This window comes from Lactuca virosa, chromosome 8 (genome assembly GCF_052849685.1).
Source record: "Lactuca virosa cultivar CGN04683 chromosome 8, Lactuca_virosa_CGN04683_v6, whole genome shotgun sequence".
Taxonomy (NCBI): Eukaryota; Viridiplantae; Streptophyta; class Magnoliopsida; order Asterales; family Asteraceae; genus Lactuca; species Lactuca virosa.
The window spans coordinates 348802263-348826483 of NC_136433.1; the positions used below are offsets into that span (position 1 = coordinate 348802263).

General features: G+C 34.0%; 2 protein-coding genes across 2 annotated transcripts; both read right to left on the reverse strand.

Moving 5' to 3' along the window:
- Nucleotides 1-861: 861 nt before the first annotated feature.
- LOC145131870 (uncharacterized) lies at nucleotides 862-6693 on the reverse strand. Its single transcript, XM_079066513.1, has 2 exons — nucleotides 6262-6693; nucleotides 862-993 (listed from the first exon to the last, which is right to left on the reverse strand). The coding sequence occupies exons 1-2, from the start codon at nucleotides 6691-6693 to the stop codon at nucleotides 862-864; spliced, it is 564 nt and encodes a 187-aa protein (XP_078922639.1).
- A 417-nt stretch (nucleotides 6694-7110) lies between these two features.
- Nucleotides 7111-7774, reverse strand: LOC145131871 (uncharacterized). The gene is made up of 3 exons (XM_079066514.1): nucleotides 7628-7774; nucleotides 7486-7537; nucleotides 7111-7370 (listed from the first exon to the last, which is right to left on the reverse strand). Exons 1-3 carry the CDS (start codon nucleotides 7772-7774, stop codon nucleotides 7111-7113), a joined length of 459 nt encoding a protein of 152 aa, XP_078922640.1.
- Nucleotides 7775-24221: the final 16447 nt, after the last annotated feature.

Consider the following 24221-nt stretch of genomic DNA (forward strand, 5'->3'; position numbering starts at 1 on the left):
TGAAGTTATGGGCTAAACACCCTAACTATCGTTTAGACTAGATTGCTTCCTTATTTATGAGTTGATTTATCGATTGGATTATGCTAAGTTGATTATTTGTTATGTTATCTTATTAAAGAACCTATCTATGTTTATGATAAGTACTTTTATGTTTATTGTTGAGTTTAATTAAGTTGGCATGACCTATCATTCTTAATTAACTTGAATCTTATGATCTTGTGATTGGAAAAATTGTAGGACTAGTGTTTTGACCAAAAACCTAGTGTTAAATAGAAAAGTGGGTAAGTGAATGTAGGAGCTAATATATGAAGACCAATCATATAATGTATTGATTTCATTAACCTAATAAGATCAATCCATTATAAGTCTCACATAACTCGAACCAAACAGTAGCAAATTTTGTTAGTTTATCCGCTTGATCACCGTATGAATGAACTTATTTTCTAAAGGATTAGGTTTGTGAACATTAATCTAGTCACCTTAGGAATCGGTAATCAACGAAGCATTAATCCATTGCACTTCCATTAAATCAACCATAAAAGCAAGTATATCAAATCTAAATGAAAGTCTCTTAATTATCTTGGTAAAAATCGTTTCTTGTTTTCCTAGTTTTTCTTGTGTTCGCTAGTTGTTTTCTTTTTAAGTTTTAATTAAGTGTTTAAGTTTCTAGTATTGAAAAACTAGAGAAAAAAACCTCTTTTTACTTAATAGTAATTTACTTAACTATAGTAGATCAAATTAGCCATTATTCTCGTTCCTTATGTTCGATACCTGACTATTCGTGCTATTCGATTTTCGATTAGTTACACTTCCTTAGGAATAATAGTTAGTTAAATTAGTTGGTTAAAACCAGTATAGAAATTACATATCATTACGAATCCAATTGTTGTAGTTGGTGCCATCAAATGTCACTTTGGACACGATCGAGAGTAAGGAGAAACCCAAGTGGTGGGTAGACGACGAAGGAGCAAAAGCATCACCAGGAGTAGACATCTATAGAGAAAAAGGTAGTTTTAGTTAGATGATAAAATAATCCTTAATATTTAACACATTATAAATATTTGAGGCTAGGACCCAACTATGCAATTCACAATCTAGAAGAGGGATTCGATAATCTAATGACATGTTTAATCTTAGATTATGCTCTTTCTATATGTGACTGGGATATCGAGGATCACAAACAAGACGTGAATAACCATGGAAATGTGCTTAGCAACCTCTATGTCATTTATCATCTCTAATTGATGTGTTGGGTAACCACACACGCTCCATCAACAATGATAATTCTAGATATGCCGATTAATAATCTTTATAGTCCCTATTAGTGTGCTGCTTAACCACACACGTTGCACTAACGACATATAAGGCATAATGTGTAACTTCATGGATTAGCATACTTTTCACATTAAATCAACCCTAAAAGCAAGTGGGATTTTTTAAAACTGGTTTAGTTACTTTAATAGCATTATAATTAAATGAAGTTAATGTCCTATCAGATCCGTTCTGCTAACGACCCTCTACCAAATAAGGAAGTGGTGGGTGAGAGTAGACACTCATTCAACTACCATTTATAAGCAGTTCCTTATACCCCCTTATAGTTTAGCTTTGTGAATGAGGCATACTAGAGATCCGACCGACTTAGTCTTATACATATAGTAATTAAATTTTATTAATATATATAAGGTGTATTTTAAAAACTTTTCTAAAATATTAAGTTTAATTTAAATTTTCGAAATTAAAAGAATTAATTTAATTTAAATAAACCAATTAAGATTTAATCTTTTAAGTAACAATTAATTAAATTAATTTAAATCTTATAAGGATTAAATAATTACTTACCATTAACTATTAATCAAATAATTTAAATTTAATCATAATCCCTTTCCATCTATATTTCGAAAACTAAGGGATAAGTGTTATCCAATTTTAATTATCCTACTTGAAACAGTTTAAAGGTAATAATTAACAAATAAGGAAACCGTAGGGAATTCGAAAATAAGGGTGGAGGCTAGGGTTTCAAGAACTCTAGCCCTAGTAGAAATTAGCCTACTTTAGTGTTTAATTTCTACAAAACCTAATCTTGATCTATTTAACAATTATGCATATTCAATTGAAAACAATCACTCTGATACCACTGATGGATTTTCTATGTTACAAAATTTTAATTTAGGCAGAAAAACATAAAACCTAAGTTCACATGCACCCTATAGATCTATGTTTTCACTATTGAATGCAATAACCAATTGAACATCAAGAACCCTACAAGAACCCTAGGTATTTCGAAAATAGCAAAAAGCGTTTAGGAAAAACTTACCTCTTGATTATACTAGTAGATAATCAGTCACAATCCTTCTTGAAATTGCTTGGAAGCTAGCACCAGAAATCTCGTGTCTCTAATGGCTCACACCCAACCCTAGCAACAAGAAGGCTAAAAGAGAGAGGATAGGGGGAAGGAATTTCGGCTATGCCTTGGTAAAAAGAGGTGGCCGAAAATTGGATCCTTTAAGGTCAATTTATAGTTAGATTAGGAAACCCTAGATAACCCTAATTTGAATATTATATTAATATCTTAAATTAGGTAATTATCTACTCCCTAATTCTCTATAAGGGATATTCTAGAAACCCTAGATTATCCTCCAAGAAAACGTCCACCTCCATAGGAGGAAGGTTCTGGAACCTCTTGTTCAACTTTTAAATAATTACACTTACACCCCTGCACTTTTAATTAATCAAATTAATCCCAAAACTAATTCTGATTAATTTTTGATTAATTATTAATTAAATAATACTATATCTAATTAATATATTATTTTCATAACATATTAAAAATTCATTTATTATTATTTTTTAATCATATAATAAATCAGTAAATCATTCTCACTCTCTAAAAGTCATCTTATTCAATTACTAGGTTTGAGGGCAACCCAAAAGGACTTTGCTAATAATTCAAGTAAATACTAATTCAGTTATTGGCTTAGACACCTAATCCAACATTAACCCATATCAATGATATACACTTAAGAAAAGAAAAGTCAACAGGGTGCATAATACCTCATTATCGGCGTTGCATTCCCCCCACATCCATCACAGGTGAATGTTCCATCTTCATTCTTTCCTACTTCTTGCACCTCATCGCAACACATCAACAAAGAACATGAATTTGTTGTGCCTTTTCGTGTAGCTCCATAGCCGGGTATCATATCACCTCATCATAGTTGCTTGAACCCCCCCCCCCCTCTTCAACTTGAGCACATCTCCTCATTGGTTCCATGGAGCTTTCACCGGAAAAGAGAACCACGAGAGACGTGGTTAAATGGCAGACAAGGCTTGGCTAGAAAACCACGACTCGATATGTGAAATCGTTTGCTCGAGACTTCTGGTCACCAGAGATGGTAACCGGAACTCTTGATTCGATTTCCCGTATCTTTCTTATTTCTCTCTACTTCCTCTCATAATTTCTACGATTCAAGTGAACCTTTCTTTAAAACAATCGATGAGAAAATCAGGCTAGTTCTAAAGCGAAATCTCCGATAAAGTACCAATAATTTAAGCAAGTTTACAGTTTAGTCGAAACTCTTATTTTTTGAACAGAAAAATCTCGATTATATTATATATTACCCAAATTAATGAAACAATCCTTATTTTTTTTCAAGATTATCATATAAAATTAGATAATAGGGACTTTTTTGTTCAAAAATAAATGTTAGGATTAAACCTTAATCTGACCTAAAATATTGGGACTTTATCGGAATTTTCCTTAGTTCTAAAAGGTCAATAGGTTAACTCTTAAAGTAGGAAATCAATTGATTTTTACTGCCTATGTGATTTGTGTGTCCAAAAAGAAGGGGCGGTAAGCATCTGAAACGCAAATCGATGGGAGGAGAGGAAAGCGATAACTGGATTTTCGAATGGCACATTTGGTCCCTGATATTAACCATACTGACAGAACACCCTAATACCAAACTCCTTTACAAACCTAATTCTAGATTTAGCACAACAACCCCCCCCCCCCCCCCCCCCCCGCGCGAACATATAAAACTTAATTGTATTAAATAAATTGATTTGTTTTTAATTATAAATATCATTATTAATTAATTTATTTATTTATTAACTATTAAGTAGAAACAATCTTATAAATACCTTGTTCAATTAATTAAAACAATAATGACGCCTCATTTTTATATAATTAATAATCCTAATATTAATATTCCTCTAAAGAAATAAAAACCGAAACCGAGTGTTACATTTCATGAGAATATTTTTGGATAATGATTCTTCGTTTTATTCTCCATTTTCCAAGTAAGACTCGGCCTCATTTAATGTTTCCATTTTATTAGAACTAAAACGATCGTTTTTTTCCCTCAACTTCTTGGTTTTTCGGCCCATAATTGTCTTGGGTTTTTCAATCAATCACTTGTTCCCATCCATTCATATTTAATTCAATAGTACTAAATCCACTTTATCTCCTAACCGCTTCCTTAAATACCATACATGAAATACGTTTGAGGACCATTAAGTTCAGATGGAATTCAAGTCTATATACTTGTTTCCTGAATCTCTCCAAAATAGTGAATGGATCGATATACCTTGGATTCAACTTCAATCTTTTGACAAAATGAAAGATTCATCTCCAAATTGAGATATTCAACAAAACTTGTTAATCCACTTTAAAAACCATGGGTTGATTTTAAAATTTGCATAACACTTTTGCCTATCTTTACTTATCAACATTCGTTGTCGAATCATTTCCATCTTTTCTGCAGTTTCAATAAGGAGACTTGGTATGGTAATAACATTCTCTCCAACTAGTAGCCAAAACAATGGGATTGGAATTTCCTTCCATGCAATGCCTCATAAATAGCTATTTTAATAGTCGAATAATAACTATTATTGTATGAAAATTCAATTAAGGGTAAATGCTTATCCGAATTTCTAGCGAACTCCAAAATACGTACATGAGACATATCTTCCAAAGTTTTTATAGGTCTTTATTTTGTCCATCTGTTTGTGGGCGGTATGTGTGTTGGAAATAAGTGCCAAATGTCATAACTAATTGGTATAACTTTGGGAATAATGATAAACTCCTTTTTGGGTTGCCCTCAAAAGCTAAAATAGCTAGAAATGATTTTAGAGAGAGATAATTAGTTTATTAACTTTATTACATGTTAATAAATTAATCAAAAACTAGTTGGAATTAATTAGAATCAATCTGGATTTAATATGAAGATACATGGACTGAATATTAATTGTTCAATAGTTGAGCAATGGGAACATTTTGCAACCCTTGTAGGTGGACAATTTTAGAAAGCTTCCAGAAGTCTTTTAGAATTATCTCTAGTAAGTAATAAGGTAAAAATCTTATTATTTAATTAATACAAATTAGGGTTTATCTGCTAATCCCACAATTATATAAAGACCCCTATAAGGCCTTCATAAATCAGATTTTACTCTACCCAAGGTTGAGACTTTCGGTTTTCCAAACCTCTCTCATATCTCCTAAATATTCTAGGGTTTTAGTCCTTTAGGTGTAAGCGATTAGGTGCATTCCTACTTTAGGTGCTAGATCTTCCAAGAGCAGCAAGAAGTTTGAGATCTACATTGGAATGACAAGTATATACTATTATACTTGAAAGGTTGGTAATCTTTTCCTCTTGTTAGTTTATATTCATAGTTTTCAAAATTCATTGCTATAATAGTATAGCCCCGATCTACGGTGCATGTACACTTAGGATTATATTTGAATGATTTCGTTGCCTAATCTAGTGTAAAAATGCATAGAAACCCCATCAATGTTGTGCTTAAACATAAAATTGTTCCGAGCTCTTCTTAAAAACTTCTCTAAAACTGAGACGTAAATCGACTATCCCGATTCGACATAATTGAAAATGTACACCATGTCTCTTCACTACTTTATTAGCATAGAGTTCCAAAAACTTCTATGTGGACCTTATTTTACATGTAGCCAAGAAAAGTGCAATTTTGGTTAATCTATTGATTATTACCCAAATCATGTCATGCCCTTTCTTTGTCTTTGACAACTTCATGAAAAAATCTATTGTAATTTTGTCACATTTATAATGTGGCACACAATGGTAGATCCAGGGTCAAAGTAAAGGGGTATCCTAAAAAAATCGTGTAATATACAATAAGAAAAAAAATAATAACCGCAATTTCATTTTACATAAACTTCAACTTCCATAACAAAGTTACGTTTAAAAGTTCACCTCTTCGCTCTTTCGTTTTATGAAAGAGAGTAATTACATTCTTAGTCTTAACATTCTCTAGTTCTTCCTTTTCTACACTACAAATCAAAGCACCATTCATAAAATCGTCACCTATTTTATTACGCAAATTAGTGTTCAAGAACTTCATTGAAGAAAAACACCATTCAATGGGTGCGGTTGTGGTTGCGAGAGGCAAAACCAAAATTCGTTTTAATAATCTATAAACCAAAAGAAAATAGAGGTGCTTCCCAGTTTCCACCAACAAACGAGAGAGATATGTAATTCCCTTCAAGTTGAAAAATCTCTCGTCACGGAGCAAAGAGTGATAATAGATATCAAGTTGCCCATTAAGTTGCACCTGTTTTGAATCGTCAAAATCATTTTTGTATATCTCGCTTAGCTTCAAAAACTTTGCTTTATCAAAACTAGAAAATAAGTCAAAAGGACTCAAAGCCACCATGTTCTCCATCAATTATGTGTCAACTTCACTAAATCTATCCCCAAATTCATGCATTTGCATATCCAATGTTAAAAATCACAACTTCAAAATGATGTTGATTAGTCATATTGGTCCTACGCTTTCGTGGGGTAATATAATATTCCGACATTTCCACAATTCCAATACTCTGCTTTTCACAAAAAGCACATACCTTCTTCCAAATTTGTGGAAACCCATCTTTTCTAAAAACTAGCAAATGCTTTCTTTATCCCTTTTACTAACGAAGCCACTTCCAAAATATCTTGAACTTTTTTTTTTAAGATGCTTTGACAAGGTATTTGTGAGACTTAGAATTTCCAACATCAAGTGTAAAAGAAACACGAAATCAAGTGTCTTGAAATATAACAAAATATCCTTTTCTTGATTACGATTAGATAAAGTAGACCCTTAGTCTTTGACATATTTAAGGAACACAACAACTTCTCCAAACAAATTCAACAAACTTGCAATTGTTCTAACATTTGAACCCCATCTGGTATATCCAGCTCGAACAAGAGAAATCTCTTGATTCAACCCTCTTCCTTTTTCTGTTTCAACAATACCAATTTCAGCTGCCACTCTTTCTTTTTGCATCTCTCGTATCATGTCTTTTTTGTTACAAGACCCACAGAGGACAGTAACCACCATAGCTAGTTGTCCAAAGAATTCTTCAACATCATCATATTTTCTTTGCAATCGCCACAACCACCAATTGAAGTTGGTGTGCAACACAATATATATAATGTGTATAATTGTTTTCATTTAAAATCAAAGATTTCAAACCGTTGAATGCACCACTCATATTACTTAATCCATCGTAACATTGCCCCCACACCTATATATTTGAAAAACCTAATAAAAAATATAAGACATAAAAATAAAATTAATATTGTATTAAAGGAATAAATATTTTATGATTTCTCACCTGAGCCATACTTAAGTTGTTGTTAGAAAATATGGTATCGATGGCGGCTTTAAGAGTCAAAGAAGATGTATCCAACATGTGAACAACTCTAATAAATCTTTCCTTTACAATCCCAAGTCTATCAACACATCTCAGAACTATAGCCATTTGTTCTTTTTTGGAAACATCACTAGACTCATCAAATAATATACTGAACACATCTTTTCCAATTTCATCACAAAGAGACTTGATTATCTCTTTTGAAAAGCAATTGATAATATCTTATTGAATCGTCGGAGAAGTCAACTTTTCATTTTTTGGAGCATTTTCTAAAGTAACTTTAAAAATCTTCTCATTATCTTCTCTAATCAAAGATAAGACTTCAATGAAAAGTCCTTTATTATTAGACTTTTCCATCTCATGATATCCATGAAATTGTAATGCATTTTTCAGTAAAAATCTACTACTACAGATTGTAGCACGTAGTTGAATTTCATAATTACTTTGTTCAAGTTCCGTTTTCTTATGCAAGACTTTACTAATAGATTGGTTTTTCTCAATAGAAAATCATACTTTCTTGGGCCTTATGGTGATAACTTTGAATATTAGCCATATGTTTCTGTAATGAGTTTTTTTTACTCCAATTGTTAAAGCCTTCGGTTATAAATGCATCTCTTCCACTTTGTTCCCCTACCATGTCTCCAAACAAGTAGCAATAAAAACAATATGCTTTCTTCTTTTTTATGCTATACTCTAACCATGGAAAACCAGTAATCCATTCCACAACAAAACGTCTTGGCTTATTACTAAACTAGGCGAATGCTCGCGCATTGCGCAGAAACACATATAGTTGAAATCTTTAAAATATATGTTTTTTTAATATAACAATAACGTTGTTAAATTTGATATAATGATTTGTATACTAAATTGATATAATATATTGATTATTTTGAATTATATGATAATATATACATCTATTATAACTGCATATTATCAACCATTTGAATGACTTCTACCCATTAGTTACTCATGAATAAAATTAAATATAATACATGATTTAATGTTATTTTGTAGTTGTTGTTATTGTTATTTAATTTTTAAAGTTTATTTGCTTAACGTTTTAATTTCTATCATTATAATTATTTAAAACATCAAACATTGTTTTTTAATGTTTTTTTTGTTTAAAAGTTAACAATATAATCATTTATATAGAGTTATTTATAACTGTTGTTATTGTAAGTTATTTTAAGCTATTTATTTCAAAACTTTTAACGATTATAAAAATATCTTTAGGAAATATTTTAGTTAAATTGAGATTATAATTTAGTTTTTGCATTTAGCACTATAATTTATCACTTCTAACTATTCACAAAATATTCATTGAGTTTTTTAAGTGGAACTGAAATTTGTATTTAACTTGACACTGTAATGTTATATTTAAATTAACAATTTAAGTATTTTGTCCAAACTGTTCAAAAGTTGTAGCTTTAAACTGCTAATGGTTTATATACAAAAAAATATTAAATCTAATAAATTAAGTATAATAGGTTAAAAGTTAAAAATATAACTTTATAAGTACAAGTAAATATATTATTTTAATATTGAAATTTAGTTTATTTATGATTACATTTTAGGTTTGATATTTATTTAACCATATTAACCAACTTATAATCATTATTAGAAAGACACTACAATTTATCACTTTTAACTAGTTACAAAATATTCTTTGGGTTGTTTAAGTTAAACTAAAATTTATATTTAAGTTGATCCTATAATGTTATATTTAAATTTATAATTTAAGTATTTTATACAAATTGTTCAAAAGTTGTAGATTTGAAATGATAATAGTTTACATCCAAAAATATATTAAAACTAATAAATTAAGTATAATATGTTAAAAGTTAAAAAACATAACTTTATAAGTAGAAACAACTTAATTGAGTTTTAGTTATTATAAAAAATAGTTTTTGGACATCTTTTAATTAATTCGACATTTAGATTTAAGATTTTTATATTTATCGTATCGAATATTTTTCTTTTAACTATTTTAAAAAATATACGTTGAATTTTTAAAACTTTATTTGATATTTTAGTTTAGGTTTTAACTTTTACACTATATTTTTAAGTTTATTTAATATATTAATTTAGTTTATGTATTTAACACTATATTGAAGTCAACAAAATTAGTATATCATATTGATAATTCAAGATGTCTTTCATTTATGATAATGTTTATAAGTAATAACATATTTAAGTTAATAAATTAAGTAAATTATATGGAAATATGAAGAGTTGGGAGTTTCAAATTGATATGGTGAAAGAAAAAATGCTTCCTTTATAGTATAGTATGATATGATATGATATGATATGATATGATGATTACCTAGCATGTTAAAGTTTGTGACTTTGTTGCATGCACGCGCGTTGCGCAGAAACACCTATATAGTTGAAATCTTTACAAATACATGTTTTTTTTAAATATAACAATAACGTTTTTGTTAAATTTAATATAATAATTTGTATACTAAATTGATATAATATATTGATTATTTTGAATTATATGATAATATATACATCTATTACAACTGTATAATCTCAACCATTTGAATGACTTGTACCCGCGAGTTACTCATAAATAAAATTAAATATAAAATATGGCTTAATGTTATTTATAGCTTTTGTTATTGTTAATTAATTTTTTAAAATTTATTTTCTTAACGTTTTAACTTCTATCATTATAATTATTGAAAACATCAGACATTGTTTTTGATTTTAAAGGTAACAATATAATCGCTTATATAGAGTTATCTTTAACTATTCTTATTGTAAGTTATTTTAAGTGGAACTCAAATTTATATTTAAGTTGACACTGTAATGTTATATTTAAATTAATAGTTTAAGTATTTTGTCCAAACTGTTCAAAAGTTGTAGTTTTAAATTGATAATGGTTTATATACAACAACATATTAAATCTACCAAATTAAGTATAATATGTTAAAAGTTAAAAACATAACTTTATAAGTAGAAGTAAATATATTATTTTAATATTGAAATTTAGTTTATTTATGATTACAATTTAGGTTTGATATTTATTTAACCTTATTAACCAAATAATAATCATTATTAGAAAGACACTACAATTTACCACTTTTAACTATTTACAAAATATTATTTGGGTTGTTTACGTTAAACTAAAATTTATATTTAAGTTGGTCCTATAATGTTATATTTAAATTTATAATTTAAATATATTCTACAAATAGTTCAAAAGTTGTAGCTTTAAAATGATAATGGTTTATATCCAACGATATATTAAAACTAATAAATTAAGTATATTATGGAAAAGGTTAAAAAACATAACTTTATAAGTAGAAGTTAAGATATTCTTTTAAATTGAAATTTAGTTTATATATGATTACACTTTAGCTTTGATATTTATTTAATCTTATTAACCAACTTATAATCATTAGAAAGAAATTGAAAAGTTATGGGAGTTTCAAATGAATGTGGTGAAAGGAAAAATGCATAGGAGTTTCAAATGAATGTGGTGAAAGAAAAAATGCTTCCTTTATAATATAGTATGATATGATATGATATGATATGATGATATAGATAAGGTAAATTCAAAATTATGCCCCTTTGGTTGACAAGGCCCTATAATCAAGTATGTATTCCTTATTTCATCCCTTTGATTAGTATTATAAGATGTAATCTTTGGTCTATCCTTCGGAAAGGTAGACGATTCAAATCAAAAGATCGTGTCACTTTTGGTTTTTGAGTAGGTTCATTCGATTGTGGTTCTTGTTGTTTTGGCGTAGGCTTATTAGTTTGTGGAACTAGGGTACTTTCATTAGCCCTATTTTTTTGGAAGTTCCTTCACCATTGTTGTCTCCAACATCTAATTGTGTTTTGAAAAATTTGTTAATTGCAACCTACAATCAAAATATATGAACTATAAACATGATTTCAAGTTTCAACAACAAATAACAACCTACAATCAAATTATCAAGATATATCAACTATAAGCTTGATTTCAAGTTTCAACAACAAATGAAAAAATAGCAACCTACAATCAGAATATATCGACTATAACTTGATTTCAAGTTTCAACAACAAATAATCAATAATTATTAACCCTAAGTCCCTAATTTAACAAACCTAATTGGTAATTTCGAATTTTTCAACATAATGACAAAAAATTATAATTTGAATTTACCTAACAATAGATAATAGGATTGAGTATTTTTTTTACTTACATGTTTCATTCTGTACTTTGGTGAGTTTGATCACTCACCACCGGAGGCGGTCGTCGGAATAAGCCACCGGCAGGCAAAGATGCAATTTCGGCGATGGAGTCAGATGAAGAACCAGAAAACGAGTCGACAACTGATTTATGAAGTCGACGATCACAAGAAAAAAAACATGTCCGATTTTTTTCATCAAACTAAATGGGCTTATACCTCTTTGTTTCAATAAACTATTGGTACGGGCTTAAAAATTTTGTACCATTTGCGCTAGTTTTTATTTTGGACCATTTAGAAATAACCTGGTTTTCTTAGGGCAGCCTAATTTTTTTTCCTAAGTATAAACGCAACATAAAACGAAGTTTTCTAAAAGTATGTACACTACTAATACGTTTTTGAGGGGCATCCCGGGATCCAATGTGCCTCTGCCTATAGTTGCACATCCAACGGCACCAATCTTGGGTAAGCCCTTGGTGTGCATCATTTTCCCACCCTTAGTCACAAGAACAAGAATTATAATCGTCAATTCACGACTAAAATAAAAAACAAATACCATTATTGTACATACCAACCATTATTATGGTCTACCACCGAACAAAGAGCTTATAGAAATGGTTAAATATGAGAGATGACAACATACTTTCATTTATTGTGTATTTATAGCATCATACTTTCATTTCTCCAACGTACTTTTAATTATATCATTATACTTTTAGTTTTTTTTATTAGGACATTATACTTTGAAAATCCTATTTTATAACACTAATTTTGGTTTGTATTTAGATGAGATTGCTACTATTTGGTAATTTTTTCAAAGTACAATATTGTACTAGGAAGAAATGAAAGTAAGAGGTTACAACAACCAAATCAATAAAAGTAAATCGCTATTTATTGCATTTAAACCTATAGAAAATTGATGAGCACTAACCAAACAATGATTGATAACGTTTCTTGCAAAATAATATCAATTGGTACAGCACTATAAATACAAAAGTTATTATTCATAAAAAATCAATGAACTTAAGGTCGTCAATGAGCACTAACCGTCTTTCCCTCCTTACCTTCTTCAGTTCCATAGAAAATGAGCATAACATTTCCTCCTAGTTCCTGCAAGCAAATTAAATGAACAATTTATTTAAAATAAATAAAAATAAAATGAATATGGAGTTTGAGTTGTGGAGCTAAGAATACCTGGAGTCCAGCATTGTCATCATCGACTGCATTGCACCTGAATTGCAGTTGAGCTGTTTCTTATGATCTCACTGCACCATTTAACTGTTTCCTCTTCTAGCTTTTCTTGCTACAATAAGATTTAACATTTCTCATTTGTAAGGGAACTATATTGATTATATAAATGTAGCAAAATGGGTGAAATTTTTTTAATATTATAAATGGTTAATCACTAAAATGGGTGGGGTTCTATGATAAAATGACATGCTTTTGAAAAAAAAATCACAAAATGAACTTTGCAAAATTTCTTTATGAATGGTTCCCTCTACAAAAGCTATTAAAAAAAATTGAGATTTTCTTTTTGCAAAATGACATCTTTGTTTTTGGGAAACGCCGATATCATTTCGCAAAAAAAAATAAAATTAAAAATAAAAATAAAATTAAAATTAAAATTAAAAATTAAAAACAAAATTAAAACAAAATCTCAAGAAACATGATTGCGAAAAGTCCATTTTGTGATATTTGTTCAAAAGTTAGTCAGTTTGTGATAGGTCCCACCTATTTTTGTCATTTTAGTGATCAACCCTTTTATAAATTAAGTACTAAATGCATGAACCAACAACATATTTTTACTTATTTACTATCACATCCTAGTTTCTTTTTTCAAATTACAACATTGTATTTTTAATTTTTTTTATTAAGGCATTTTACATTGAAAACTATACCCAATTATAGAATTGTACTTTCAGATTTTCTTACTTTGAACATTATACTTTGGGATATTACCTAAGTATATAAGTGAAAATTGCTTGATATCGGATGACATTCCAAAAATTAGGTAGATTTTATAAAGTAAAATGTTGTAATAGGAACAAATGAATGTAAGATGCTACATTAAACGAATCAATGAAAGTATGTTACTATTTCTTGCATTTATCCCAACAAGTAATGTACTAAATTAGATTACGGACCTAATGTATTGAAGTAATAATCTAATATATATTTTAATTTATTGAAGTAAGATTTTGCATAAATTTGAACGATTTTTAACTCTTTTGATCTGTTTCATTTTCTAACCCCCTTGGTTTATTCACCTTGAGGTTTTTTATGCCTTTAAAAAATGAATACACACACAGATAGATCACAAATTCATGATTATTTGCCTGAAAATAAATTTACAGGGACTACAGTGTTGATCAATCCCATCTTTTCTGCTTCTTGAGCAGTGTAGAATCGTGCCAAAAACCACATTTCACGAGCTTTTTTAGGGCCTACCTGCTTAACGAAAAAAATCTTGTTATAAAAGACAAATCACCTGAAAAAAGGATCTAATTTGGGTTTCAAATTTATTTTTATTTTATATAAAATCTTTTACCAATTGTAACATTATCGAACTCTCATAACCAACATCAAAGCTTCCCACCTTATAGATGCACAAACTAAACAACAAACAATGTGGTGTTAATTAAGTAATAACATTTGAAAATAATTTCAATGTGGTATGTCACACCCCAAAATCATAGGTTGTCATAGCATCAAACATGAAGGACACATAGTAAGATTTAGAAGAACTTCAAGAATCTTTAGTTTATATTCTTAATTGAATTGTACTTTTGGTATTCAGTTAAATTTGATAGACATTTAGTTAATACTTCTAAAGCTTAAGTATATGATTGTAAATAGCGTTAAATGCAAGAAAGAACAATGTTCTTCAATTTATTTGTTTTTTTATAGCATCTTATTATCATTTCTTGCTATTAAAACATTGGACAGTTACTTAGATGACTATCAGTTATCCCTTCGGCAATCCCACTGGTGGGTAATGTGCTCTAACAAGTATTAACCTATAATACTATATCTTACTAAACTCTACGAAAATCAGGTAATAAAATGTAAATCTTTCACTAATCCCAATGAATTCTTCAAGTTCTAGCTGATAAGGAACAACCAGGTAAAATCATATTGGAGGTAGGATCCGTTTGGTACACAGAGTATACTTTTCTGAGAAGCCACTTTAAACACCTCACTAAATCTAGCATAGACATTATTCTCGTAAGTAGATCAATCAGTATTATAACTTGAATCACTGATAAATCTTCTTTATAGGTTCATAATAACGATAATGAACTTACATACAAATTACACTTAAAGCCTAGTAAACGCAACATAACTTACAAAAATTTCTAGCGAAAAGTCGGAAAGTTGCAGGCAGAACTTCGACCCGAAAGCTTCTATTTATTGGACTCCCCGATGACTCAGAGCCTCACTAAAATGCTCATAAAACTCAGAAGTTATTGGGATCGAGGCTAGAGAATAAATTCCAGAGGATTGGGGGGGGGGGGATGTTGGGAATGAAATGGGTGGTGAAATGGGTTAAAATAGAATCTATTTATAGGGCTTCATGGGGCACGTGATGCAAACAGACTAGGCGCGACACGCCTTCGTGACGTAGCTCATGTTAGACGCTGGAAAATGTTCGCTTCCTGGTGGACCACATCCCTTTGCCGGCTACCGCCTCCGACCTCGCCACGTGTCCATTTCTCGGTTGGCAATGTGTCACTCGCTCGTTGTGCCACATCATCATGTCAGTTGAAAATTCCAGCCCTCTCTTTGCCATGTGGCCCACTCTGGTGCTACCACATCACCCCCAATAGGCATTTTTCGAAAATCTTTGAAGAACCATAACTTTCGCATACGATCTCCGTTGTTTACGTTCTTTATATCCCAGGAATCGTCTCGACGAGCATTACAACTTTCTTTAGGTCTCAAAAGCTAATTCTCACTCTATTTTAAATTCATATTTAGATTGATTTAGATTGTTAGAATTCTTGGAAAAATCATAACTTATTCATACGAACTCCGTTCTCGACGTTCTCCATATCTAGGAGTTCATTTTTACGAGATCTTCAACTCTCATTTACATTTCTTTAACTGAAAAGCAACCAATATGTAATTCACTTTTTATGACACACATAGATGTGTCGGGCTAACGCAAAACTTAGAAAAATCATAACTTCGTTATATGAAGTCAGATTTAAGTGTTTTTTATATCTACATAATCGTATTGACGTCTATTACAACTTTCGTGATGATAACTTTAGTTAAAAGTAATATATTTATATTTCAAAATTTATAAACAAACGTTTATATTAAATTCTACCGTAAAGTGAAAACAGGGTGTTACAGTTACTACTAGGTATCCAAATATAAAGAGATTTGTAGCTCCATATTGTGGTAAGTGGTATCATCATTATAGTTGAAAAATTGTTAGTGGAGTTGGAGAAAAGAAATAATTATTCAATTTTATTCCATCATTCATTCATAATGTCATGGAACTAGTATTTCATGTTTTTAAAAAATATTTTGGATTTTGAAAAATGCACCAAATTATTCTTTGAGACGTTAAAACTGATTTTTCATGCATGTTTGCTCATTGCATTAATACATATGGATGAAAGATAAGAAGACACATTATTCACTACAAATAGTGTTCAAGGTATTCAAGATCTCGAAGAATGATTGAACGTGCTCCAAAAGAGTTTTCCATTAAATATGATTAGTCAATATGAAATGTTTTAACTTAGAGATCCAATTGCTAATATGTTGTAGACTCTTTTTCCAAACTCTCCGAGTTTACGGATTCAGTTTTCGACTTACGATGATTTTTCTATAAATATTCTAAAAAAAGGGACAGTTAAGGGTAAAACTGTCAAAAACATGTTTAAGAGTTATTCACACCTTGTAACATGCTGAGCAAGATGGAAAAAATATATTGAATGTTGTCACAGATCTGTTCATTCTTGATACAATTAAAGTAGTAAAACAATCTTATTGGAAATGTTTCTTTTATGTTGAATCATGTGTTGATTTTATGTTGATTCTTATACTAATTTTTTGTTTCATATATTTTTAAATAAGTTACGTATTGTATTATTTGAAATAAGCAAAACTTGAAAATAAAAACCGATAGAAAACACACATCCAAACATATTTTCTAAATTTTAAATGGAAAATAAAAAGTCAATCACTTTGTAACCAATTAGTTTTCTATGTTTTAACCAAATGTATTTTCTAAAATTTCCACTGAAAATGAAAATGAAAATCCCATTTTTTCTAAAAACATTTCCAAGAAAAATAAAACAAATTTACACAACCAAATGCGACCTAAGTGTCTTCTTTTGGATTATGTACAAACTTATCAGTGATATACCCTACAATAGGGTTAAATAATTCTCAAGGAAAGTGGGACTACATGATCTATCAAATATTTAGGAAAATGATCATCAGTTTTACACTAATTTCACCCTCTATTCTTAGCATATGGTTTAATGCAAAGGATAACAACATACTTTCATTTATTTATGTATTAAAGCAACATACTTCCCTTTCTTTCTATCATAATAATGTGCTTTCAATAAATTCCTTACCAAGTCATTCTACTCTGAAAATTAGTAGTTGTACTCTCAAAATTTTATTAGGACATTATACTACTAACATTATACCAAATTAAAACAGTGAATTCTTTTTATTTGGATGTCATTGCAAATATTAGGTAATTTTCCAAAGTGTAGTGTTATAATATAAAGAACTAAAATTAGAATGATATAATAAGTAAATCAATGAAAGCATGATGGTATTCTTTGAAGTCCTATAGAAAATCAATACACACGCATTAAACAATGATTAATACAATTTCTCGCAAATAATAACAATTGATACAAAATTATCATTCATGAAAATTCAAAAACTTTAAGTCCATTTAGAAAATTTTGAAAAGTTTGGATGCCTATGTTCGATGTTGCCTATCCCTTCGTTACTTTCTTCAGTTCCATAGAAACTAAGTGGTATTTCCTCCCAAGTTCCTAAATGCAAATCGTATGAATGATTTAGTGATAAATGAATATGAGGACACGAACATGGAATTGAGAAGGGAAAATGTCACTATAGCCCCACGAACTTACATGTTTTGGTTTAAAAAGGTCCCTTATGTTATTTTTTTGGCTTTATAAGGGCATGAATTAACATTTAACCGGCTAATTTGGGATTTTGACCCAATTCAACCGGTTTCCTTGCCTACTCATCATCCAACTAAGCTAGCGAGTCAACTCACACGACTCAGATTACACGTGAACGACTCACCCACCGAGTTGGCTTGCTTGGACCCTAAGGGTTCAGTAGCCCCTACTATATAATTGAAGGGTCTCCTGGACAAAACCCTAAACTTTTGTTACCACTTTCGGCCAAACACTAGCCGAAAACCGATAATAGAATACTCGCTTTGCCTTTCACTGTCTTCCATGGAGCCTACCCTACCACCATCACCAGATACTATTAACTCCAATAACTCGATAAGCTCAACAGACGGGCTTAACTTGAACGATTTGCACACGATCTTCTGTGACTGTGGTGAAAAGATATGTAACACCTGGATTTCCAGGTATATTATTTTAATTATTTATTTTTGTGAATCATTGATCTACTCGACGAGTTGGTGCTATAACTCGTCTAGTAGAAGCGGGGTGGCCACGTAAGTTTAATGAACTACTCGACGAGTCCAAGAGTAGACTCGCCGAGTAGGCGCTGTGGGTGGAAACACTAAATCCCTGGGCCTGTGCCCTATTTAAGGGACCTTATGGCCCTCATTTGCGGCCACCATCACCCTTGAGAGCACCAGAGCGCCTGAGAGCGTTGTGAGAGAGAGAAGGAGTCGTTTTCATCATTCTAAGTGTGATTTTTTCAAGAAAGAAGGAAGGAGGGCAAGCAAGGAAGATTGAGGAGCTCAGATCTACCACCATTTGATCAGAAGAGGCTGCTAGAGGTATTAATCTGTGCTCAATCTCGTGTATTTGGTGATCCACTTGACTCTAGGGTTTTCTTATGCCTTCTTTAGCATGGATTCGAAGTATGTGAGGTCCCAAGGTGGAGTTCTTCTTAGATCTGGGCCTTAAGAGGTCCAGAGAGTCCTATCTATCTTGCTTTATGCTAGTCCATTAGAGATATGAACCTAGGTTGCCATTTTAGAGGCTATTTCGCCAAAAGAAGCTTTATGGACGTTACATGAGTGTAAAGGTTGGACCTTTACGTGATTTTTGGGTATGGTAAGGTCAGATCTATAGGTTAGAGAAACAGATCTGACCTCAGAAGGTCATTTGAGTGTTGCCATGGAAGGAACTCGCCGAGTCCATTAGTGCACTCGACGAGTCGAGTCAGGGTTGCCCCGCGATTCATGACCAGTGGTAACCGTCGAGTGAAAAGTTGACTCGACGAATCGAGTGGAGATCTTTGAGGATTCGGAAGACGCCTGGACTCGCCGAGTCATAGGATTGTACTCGACGAGTCTGGTCAAAGTTTGACTGTTGACTTGAGTTGACTCCAGTTGACCTTAGAGTTTTGGTCAAGCTGATTCTAGAGAGAGATCCGGGAGGGGTAGAATGGTCTTTTACCCACTCCTTAGAAATGAGGACAAGAGAAAGTATTGATTAGAGATGTTATTATGTTAATAGGAGGAGGCTAGGTCGGGTTATCGAGCACGAGAGGTTATCTGACATCGTACGAGGTGAGTCTTCTCACTATACTGGACCTAGAGTGGTACCTATGTGTGACCGGAAGGTCTTATGTGCTATGTGATGTATGTTTTGTATGTTGTTATATGATATGGATGTGTTATGTATGTTATGAATGCTCAGGACCAGAAGGTCATTATGATATGGACCGGAAGGTCAAGATGATATGGACCGGAAGGTCATTACGGGTAGGACCGAAAGGTCTACCAGGGTTGTGGGACGGAAGTCCTCTGAGACACAGTGACCGGAAGGTATTATAGCCTTGAGTGGCGTATGTGCGTATTTGGTATTTTGGGGAACTCACTAAGCATTTATGCTTACAGTTGTTGTGTTATGTGTTTCAGGTACTAGCGAGGATCGTGGGAAGGCGTCGGCATGATCCGTACAAACTCATGGAGTTTATGTCTTGAGATTCTTGGATATGTTTTTGTTATGATAACATTGGATACATTATGTTTGACATTATCTTATGAATAAAAGTATGTTTTAAAAATGAAAAATTGTTTTGGAATTTACGTTGTTACAAGTTGGTATCAGAGCCTTGGTTTGAGGGATTCGGATGCATCTTCGGGTGTATTTGAACTCAAACTGAGGATTTCAGAAAGTTTTTCATAAAAAGGAACAATTTTTCAAAAAAAAAAGAGTAAAAGACTTTGTGAAAAGCAGAAAGGAGTAGTGTGTACGATCAGCCAACGCCCGAACGGTGATTTCCCAAAATACCCTTACATTATGTGTTATGAGTTATGATATGTTACGCATGCTATAGTAGGCTAGGTGTTCATATTAGGACTAGAGTGGCCTGATTTGTGATGCCTTAGCCTAGGAAGATTTCTGCTGCTATGAGATGCTTGAGAGTGAGTAGGTAGCAGTAAGGAGCTTATGAGAGGTCTACCGAAGGGTAGCCTATGCTAGCGAGATGTAGAGTACTTGTGATCTGGATCCTAGGAGGAGGAATTGGGGCGAATACTGATGCGGTGTGGACGGTAGTATAGGGCCCGTACTACTGAAGACACCGGATTCGTGCGCAGTCCAAGTAAGAATCCTTAGGGTACTAGGGGACAAGTAGAGTTGAGTGATCGAGTGCGAGTATGCTCAAGCGAGTCTCTGATATTTTTATGTTGTATTTCAGAGACATCATGGTTGGGACACGCCACAAACCTGAGACGAGCGGCGGGAGTGACGAGGAGCTTCGTCAGATGATCCACGATGAGGTGGCTGCAGCGATCCGAGCCGAGATTCCGGAGATGTTTGGGTCTATCAAGACCACATTGATTGAGACCTTTGATGAGCGGTACGCAGCGGTTACTGAGGCTGCGGCTGCTGCACCTACTGCAGCTGTTGCTGCTGCTAGACCTCGGGGGGTGACTCGTTCCTGTTCCGGGAGTTCAGCAACATGAAGCCACCAGAGTTTGATGGGACGCAGGATCCGATTACTGCGATGAGATGGATTTCTGATATCGAGGGATGCTTCTACACCTGCTCGTATCCGGAGCATCTGAGGGTTCGGTTTGCACTGAACCAGCTTCGCTTGGGGCGAAGGACTGGTGGAAGTTTGTGACGACAGACTTCACTACAACGCAGCTTACTGCGGTGACCTGGGAGAGGTTCACCACGATGTTTCGAGATGAGTATGTTCCCCCTGTGGAGAGGTAATGTTTAGCCAGGAGTTATTGTCCCTCAAGCAGGGAACTGAGTCTGTGACGGTGATTACGAGGATGTTTCATGAGAGGGCGTTGTTTTGCCCTGAACACGTGTCGTCTGAGCAGGCACGTATGAGCCGGTACTTGAGCATTTTGAGGAGGGATATCAGGGATTTCGTGGCGAACTCATCATACCGGACATTTGCTGAGCTCCAGGCAAATGCCCGGAAGAGGGAGATTGAGCTGGAGACTCAGGCCCAGGAGGAGGCCGAGTCTCGAGGGAGGGACCGGCGGCCGGCACAGTCTCAGCTGGCAGCCAAGCGGGCAAAGCCTGCCGATTCGAGATCTGGAGGCCAGAAGGGTCGCACTTGTGGGAAGTGCGGCAAGGGACATGATGGGTTTTGTCGATCTGGTGCTTGCTACAAATGTGGCAAGGAGGGGCACATAGCCAAGGATTGCCCCAAGGAGTTCATGGTTTGCTTTCATTGCAACCAAACCGGACACCGGAAGGCCAAGTGTCCGCAGCTGCGGGGGACAGCACAGGGAGCACCACAAGAATCTGCCCCTGCTGTCGTGCGAGCTACTGAGGTTCGGTCGGTGAAGGCCAAGGCACCGAAGGCTTGCGAGAGAGCCTTCCAGTTAACAGCGGAAGAGGTTCGCGCAACGCCCGATGTCGTGGCTGGTATGTATTCTTTCATTTATTTATGCTGAGTTTTAAATATTGTGCTTATATTATGATATGCGTAGGTACTTTTCTTGTGAAATCTGTACCTGCTTTGGTGTTATTTGACTCGGGTGCAAGTCGATCATTTGTGTCTTTAGCCTTTAGTCAGCACATCAGTATTCAGCGGTAGGCATTGAGTCGACCTCTACGAGTTTCCATAGCTGACGAGCGAGCGGTGTATGCTACGGATGTGATTCGAGGATGTGTACTCGAGATCTTCGGTGTGGAGTTTCCGATTGATCTAGTCCCGATTGCGATGGGGGACGTGTGTGTCATAGTGGGCATGGATTGGCTGAGCCGATTTGGGGTTGTTATAGACTGCGAGCGACAGTTGGTGACGATACGATACCCTAGTGGGGGAGTACTTACGGTGTACGGCGAGGGTACCCGTTCTAGGTCAGCATTTTGTTCGGCTGCTAGAGCGAGGCGTAGCCTACAGCAGGGCTGTAGCAGGTTTGTGGCTTATGTGATGGATTCACGGGGGGCCGCAGAGGGGCCAAGTTCGGTTAGTGATGTACCGATAGTGCACGAGTTCCCGGATGTTTTACCCGAGGAGTTGTCGGGTGTGCCTCCCGAGAGGCAAGTGGAGTTTCGCATCGATTTGGTTCCGGGAGCGGCGCCTATCGCCAAGGCGCCCTATCGCCTTGCGCCACCAGAGATGCAGGAGTTATCCTCACAGCTTCAGGAGCTGTTGGGGAAAGGATTTATCAGGCCGAGTAGCTCACCTTGGGGAGCGCCGCTCCTTTTTGTCAAGAAAAAGGATGGTTCACACCGGATGTGCATTGATTACCGGGAGTTGAACAAGTTGACGGTCAAGAACCGTTATCCACTACCGAGGATTGATGATCTGTTTGATCTGTTTCAGGGAGCATCTTGGTTCTCCAAGATAGATTTGAGGTCTGGATATCACCAGATGAGAGTGCGATATGAGGATATCCAGAAGACGGCGTTCAGGACTGGTTATGGGCATTACGAGTTCGTGGTGATGCCTTTTGGGCTCACCAACGCACCGGCAACGTTCATGAATCTCATGAACAGGGTGTGCAGACCGATGTTGGATCGTTCGGTGATTGTGTTCATCGACGATATACTGGTGTATTCGAGATCCAGAGAGCAACATGAGGAACATTTGAGAGAGATCCTCGGAGTATTGAGGTCGGAGAGGCTTTACGCCAAATTCTCCAAGTGCGATTTCTGGTTACGAGAGGTCCAGTTCTTGGGGCATATCGTTAACCAGAATGGGATATTGGTCGATCCGGCCAAGATTGAGGCTGTGATGAGTTGGGAGGTGTCGAGATCTGTTGGATATAGTGTCTAAGTCCATAACTATATTTGGTATGTATTTGACCCGGCCCGGCATGGTCCATGTGGGTTGCACTTCACCCGAACAATTTATGGATAATCGTTTGAGAATAGTATAAGTTATGATTTATTAATATATTATAAGTCCTAATATATTAATATAAAATCATATTATTTAATTAGTATTGATCTATAATTAATTTAGAATTAATTTAGAGATCAAAAGTATGACTAATTAAATATGGGCTCTTGTATTTATATAGTGTGGGCTAATGCTTATTTGGAATGGGCTAGGCTTGCATGGAAAGTCCATGGATACTCCATGGAGCTTTAACCCATGGATCTCATGGAAATGAAAAGACATGGGTATTAGGGTTTACATGGATGTAACCCTAATCTACCACACTATATAAAGGAGGCTTTGGTTCTTGAAATTGCACTAGTTGATGTGTGTAAACCAAGAGGGCCGATTTCAAGAAGTTTGTGACTATTCTCTCAAGTTTCCAAGTTTGTGGTGATTTGTGACTTCCATTTGAGGCATCCACATTATTGGTGCTAGGATCTCAAACTCCAAGCAATCAACTACTACTACAAGGTAAGTAATTCTACTAGTTTTATTTGATTCAAGTACCCCATGCCATGCTAGTTAGGATAAGAACCTTGGAAAATTAATTATTTGCATGTATCTTAGTCAAACATAGATCCAAGGTTTCTAGGGTTACATGTACACCATAGGAATTTTAGAATGCTCAAAACCCCATCAAGATCCCCCACCAAGATCAGGAGTTTTCTGGGATTGGCCGGCTACTATCGGAGATTTATCAAGGATTTCTCCAAGATTGTCGTGCCTCTCACTAAGTTGACCCGGAAGGGCGTTGCTTTTTCATGGGGTCCGGAGCAGCAGACCTCGTTTGAGACTCTTCGCCAGAGGTTGTGCGAAGCCCCGGTTTTATCCCTTCCTGAGGGAATGGA

What these genes read in the sequence shown, in the direction of transcription:
- LOC145131870 (XM_079066513.1), bottom strand. Translation starts at nt 6,693, where the DNA reads ATGGAGAACATGGTGGCTTTGAGTCCTTTTGACTTATTTTCTAGTTTT. An exon ending in AGAATGTTAAGACTAAGAAT is followed by an intron (nt 994 to 6,261) that starts GTAATTACTCTC and finishes TTTTCTCTATAG; the next exon opens with ATGTCTACTCCTGGTGATGC.
- LOC145131871 (XM_079066514.1), bottom strand. Translation starts at nt 7,774, where the DNA reads ATGGCTATAGTTCTGAGATGTGTTGATAGACTTGGGATTGTAAAGGAA. An exon ending in ACAACTTAAGTATGGCTCAG is followed by an intron (nt 7,538 to 7,627) that starts GTGAGAAATCAT and finishes TCAAATATATAG; the next exon opens with GTGTGGGGGCAATGTTACGA. An exon ending in TATGAGTGGTGCATTCAACG is followed by an intron (nt 7,371 to 7,485) that starts GTTTGAAATCTT and finishes ATGATGTTGAAG; the next exon opens with AATTCTTTGGACAACTAGCT.